Source organism: Triticum aestivum, chromosome 3D (genome assembly GCF_018294505.1).
Source record: "Triticum aestivum cultivar Chinese Spring chromosome 3D, IWGSC CS RefSeq v2.1, whole genome shotgun sequence".
NCBI classification, from domain to species: Eukaryota; Viridiplantae; Streptophyta; class Magnoliopsida; order Poales; family Poaceae; genus Triticum; species Triticum aestivum.
Window position 1 is genome coordinate 482,451,076 of NC_057802.1, and position 5,002 is coordinate 482,456,077.

Consider the following 5,002-nt stretch of genomic DNA (forward strand, 5'->3'; position numbering starts at 1 on the left):
ATCACACACAGGTAAACAGAATGGGAGAAAACACATATTCAAACGAAGAAGAATTTTTTTTGCGAAGAATTCAAACGAAGAAGATAATGGGAGAAAAGATGTTTCATATAGGACTGCAATTATAAGTTTGTGTTTTTTTTTGCGGTGAATAAGGAGTTTTGTTCAGTAATGATAGGGCTACATTAAGAGGGAATTTCTGCTCTATACAAGGAGGTCCTTGACCAAGGCACATAGCAGCGGCTCATTCATCACGACTATATAAAGCCGAACAAACTGCTATTCTATTTTGTTCTCGCCTAAACTTATGAGGGATAAACTCCCGAGTAAGCATGTCAGACTTGATCTCTGCAACTAACTGCCCATATGCAAACCTGCTCGGTCTAATCGGAGAGGCTTGACAGAGCTTCAATGAAATTTGATTGAACAATTATAGTGCCCTCTCAATGTTGGAGTGCCAAGCCTATCCCCTGCATCAAACGCGTATATCTCAGCCTTCAAACCATCATTGCAGTCGAAGATGAATTTCTAAGCTACAAACACCACAGTGCCATCATGCCGACGGAGGATCATTCCTGTCGACGCAGCACCATCAACCGGTGAGTTTCTGCATCACCAGTCCGGCTAAATTCTGCTCATCGCATTTTGTTTTATCTTCTGAACAACAAGGGAAGAATACATGTTTGAATTTACTGGGGGTTATCGAGGTGCACCAAGGCACTAACATATCCTGTACCGATGGTCTCCTTTTGATGCCACGAAACACACATCTTTTAACGAGTCTATGAAGGTGTTAAAATACTTGATGCACTGTGGTGTTACACTTATTAAAGCTATGTGCATTGCAATTTTGTGACCCCATTCCTTTTTATGGTATCGGGATAAAACCACTCTACGAATTCTATCTAATATAGACAGTCATTTAGTTCTCTTTGTTCAAAAGATGTTTTGTCCGTTAATCATTATTCATATATTGATACAGACCTCTTTTGGTCTTACCAGTCATATGGGGTGACCAACCCATTATACATAGTTGTGCTATCTCGGATTGTCTATATTTATATGAGATTTGGTTGTATAAATCATGCGTATTTTAAATTAATAATAGGATGACTAAACTAAACATGCATATAATTTATTCTATTGGATTATTATATAATTGTATCATACATATTTGTGCATAGTTGCATGTTGAGGTGTCATATTTGCATGTTTAGGAAAATAGCCTACTAGTGAGGATCACATATTTAATTATATAGGATACACCATGACAAAAGAAAATAGTTTGACGCAAATATAAAGGTCAATAAAAAGTGGATGCATTTTTATTTTTTACTTTTGCATATTTGATATTTTCTGAGTGATTTTGACATTTTTATTTACTAGCCAAGTTGGATATCGTCTCTTTCTTTGCCGGGAAAGTTGCACAACATTAAATCTACTGATGTATTCCTCCATTTTTATTTACTCCGCATATTAGGTTTGTCTAAAGTCAAACTTTATATATTTTCAAGAAGTTTGTAGAAAAATATATTAACATATGCACCACCAAATCAATACCATTGAATTCATCATTGCATATATTTTCACATCATATAAATTTGTTAATACTGTAAATGTTCTTATTGTTTTCTACAAACTTGATCAAACTTTATGAAGTTTGACTTCAATCAAAGTTAATATACAGAGTAAATAAAAACGGAGAGAGTATAATCTTTTGGCAAACATTTTTAAACCTATAGTTTGGCATGATTATTTAAAATGTACAACTACATTGTCAAGCTTTCAATAAAAAAAAGAACTTCTACAATCACTCTCGCTAACGTAGATGTTCTCCATCAGTGAGTGATGCTCCCAGAAAGACGAAAGTACTATGGCAGGACTCCATCCAGCCTCCACACCCTTCAGCTAGAAGGGGATTGACCGGAGCATCAATGGCGGCTGTTCCCGTATTAAAGAAAACCACCACCACCATCCTCCTCCTCCTCATTATATAACGTAGCTAGGGGAGAGGCGCATGACAAATACACGTACCCAGCAATAGTTATACGCAACCACGCGGAGAGCTCCAATCCACCAGCACGTCGTCGATCGTACTGCTCCCCGCCTCCCCGCCGCGCGCATACCCTTCGGCAAGCTTAAGTCCAAGGTAACGCGCGCATCGTGCCGGCTCGTGCGATGTGTCTCCCACGCCGCGCTCAATATATATATATGGCAGCTCCTGTGCATCTATCCATTTCTGTGTGTTGTGAGCTCGAGACACCAATGTCACCGTCGCCATCGTGCAGCTGCGTGCAGTGAGAGGGGCGGCGAAGAACGGTGGTGGTCGAGGATGAGCAGGAACGGCGGCAAGGTGTCGAAGCTGGAGAGCCTGAGGCTGAGCCTGTCGCGGGCGCGGGGCGGCGGCGGCGGGCAGTCGTCGACGGCGCGGCCGGGCGGCGGCGGTGGCAGCGGGAATGGTGCCGTCAGCACGTCCCCGCGGCGGCTGTCATCCTCGTCGTCGTCCACCGCGTCGCCGCCGAGCTCGTGCGTGTCGTCGGAGGGCAGCCCGGACGCGGCGGCCGGCGCGCCCATGGTCCTGGCGGGCTGCCCGCGGTGCATGATGTACGTGATGCTGTCCCGGGAGGACCCGCGGTGCCCCCGCTGCCACAGCGCCGTGCTGCTCGACTTCAACGACGACCAGCAGCAGCGCCGCCCACGCCAGCGCCGGTGAAACCGCCGATCTCAGTTGTCAGTTCGTTCCTTCAAGTCGTCTCGTAGCTTCGCCGTTCGTGATCGAGTTAATTTTATTGACTTCTCGGAGAGAACTAAATAGAGAATCGTTGGCTCGCAAGCCGATCAAAAGAAATTATTTCATAGACCTGTTCTTCCATGCTGCTTGCACTGTCGGTCGATGGAGTTGGGTCTAGGTAATAATTTCGTGTGGTTAGCGCGTCTTTTGCAATTTAAGTATTTGGTGGTCTGCTCAGAATTACTGCGCGACAGTGCAAAGATTTAATCTTCTCTGTCATGAACACTTGAATGGAAGTAATGCTCCTGTCCCTTGTCCTGTCATATCGGCATAAATATGCTGAAGCAATGCGCAGGGTGATTGGCCAAATGTATAGAAGATGAATATTGTGCATTGAGTTGCGGTGGCTCACTGGTTTCTTTGAATGAATTGGTTCGTCATTCAAAGGGTTCTGCTTCCGCAATATCATTTTGAATTAAATATGGGTTATATGTCATGAAAAGTATATCACTAGATTTCTACACGGATGTAATTTCTAAATATATAAATTTTGTCATATATAATACATATTTAGATAGTTAAATTGTCGATCTAGAACTATGGGAATGACTTATACACCGAGACGGAGGTAGTACCTTCCTTAAGTTTATATAAACCCTATGAAATTTACCTTCAGGCCCAGAAACATTGGATTTTTTTAAGCCAAGAAAATTTGATGTTTGAAGCAAACTGTCAACAAAAGATCATCAAATTGAGGTCATCTTACACCCATAATTAGGTTTCATGATGAAAGACCACCCCGCATTAAGAGTTAAGACTAAGAGCAACTGTAGCAGATTCCCTAAACCCAACTCCCTCTAAGAAATTATCAAAATAGAGAAAACTCACTCTCCCTAAGTTGCCATCTATCCCGAAAGCTTTGCTAAATGCTAAAGAACTGACATCAGATTTTAGGGAGTTCCAAGCCAATGCCCTCGGGCACTACGGATCCTGCACACGAATCCTAAAGCATCCGCTCTCACATACCCCTCTGAGCGAAGTAAGAGCCGGCGACACTAAATGGTTCACTCAGGCTGACAATGTGAGCGAACGCATTCGGGATGGTAATTTCCGCCATGAACACAACACGCTGCCGACCCTCCGGTACATCTTTGCCACATGTCATCGGATCATCGCGCCAGGTCTATGCTCGGACTCGGGGAAGGCTCCGGCGACGGCAAAACAAAAGTATGAACTTGGTTCAACCTCGCTCCGTCACAAACATATGCATTGTCCAAATTGGAATTTACATTTTGCAAAGAAAGCCAAGCTTGTAGGGATTTTTCAATGGGTCTGTCTAGGACACATCACATCTAAGCTGATTTTCATTCTGTTTGTGGTCTATTTTTTTTGTCCTAATTTTTTTGTTTCTTGTTGCTCCATTATATATTTGTGGAAGGTTAGATGTGACATCCTTAAAAAACATCTAGATGTGAATTAGACAAACTGTTTTTCAATTGTTGCCATATAGGTGTACAAAGGAAACTAGCAGATGTGTTGAAATCCACCATAATATTTTCTTTCTCGAACCCCTGTCAAACTCAGACGCCTCTAATTGCTCCACGCCTCGGTCTTGCACATGCATGCCAATCTTCCAGTGCAAGTGGAACTCCTTGTTACTACGAGTACGTCCCCCCTAGGCCCCTAATAATAACACGATTAAACTACGCGTCACGTTGGCAACACCATCACCGTTGTGAGCTGTCCCCCACGTTTCGGCCGTGAAAACCTCCCGGTGACACCGACGGACGGCGCGGCCAGGAGGAAAAGAAAAGGGAACGCTGCTGGAGTGCTGGGTGGTTAGCCAGAGACCATTGAAAGGGGAGGGGAAGGGCGATCAATTCCTCCTTTAAGCCCTATGATGAATGCCCGAGTAATTGGAGACAGTTGTGAGCATGAGGTGGTGTCAGGCGGCAGCGCGGGCGATTAAACCCGAGCCCGCGCGCGCCAACCTTTCCGCTTCAATGCAATGCTCGGCCCCGTCTCGTCTCGGAGAAGAAGGAGCAGCGGCAGCGGCGTCCCTGCTCTCATCTGCTCTGTTCATCTCTTGTGATCGCCATGCCATGCAGGTGCAGCTATACCTATACGCGGAGTTAAGTCCGTGTCCTCCGCCTAACACTTTGCCAACTGGACTAGTATTTGGTACCGGCAGAGCTGCTTACCAAGCGTACGCACGGTGCTACCGGCACTGTCGATCGATTCGTCTCCATGTGACTGTGATGGCCAACATCCAAG

General features: G+C 44.7%; 1 protein-coding gene across 1 annotated transcript; it reads left to right on the top strand.

Annotated features, from left to right (window-relative positions):
• The first annotated feature begins 1,899 nt into the window (after nucleotides 1-1,899).
• Nucleotides 1,900-3,039, top strand: LOC123075024 (protein GL2-INTERACTING REPRESSOR 1-like). The gene is made up of 2 exons (XM_044497717.1): nucleotides 1,900-2,146; nucleotides 2,286-3,039. Exon 2 carries the CDS (start codon nucleotides 2,330-2,332, stop codon nucleotides 2,708-2,710), a length of 381 nt encoding a protein of 126 aa, XP_044353652.1. The 5' UTR covers nucleotides 1,900-2,146; nucleotides 2,286-2,329; the 3' UTR covers nucleotides 2,711-3,039.
• The last annotated feature ends 1,963 nt before the right edge of the window (nucleotides 3,040-5,002 follow it).

What these genes read in the sequence shown, in the direction of transcription:
- LOC123075024 (XM_044497717.1), top strand. Translation starts at nt 2,330, where the DNA reads ATGAGCAGGAACGGCGGCAAGGTGTCGAAGCTGGAGAGCCTGAGGCTG.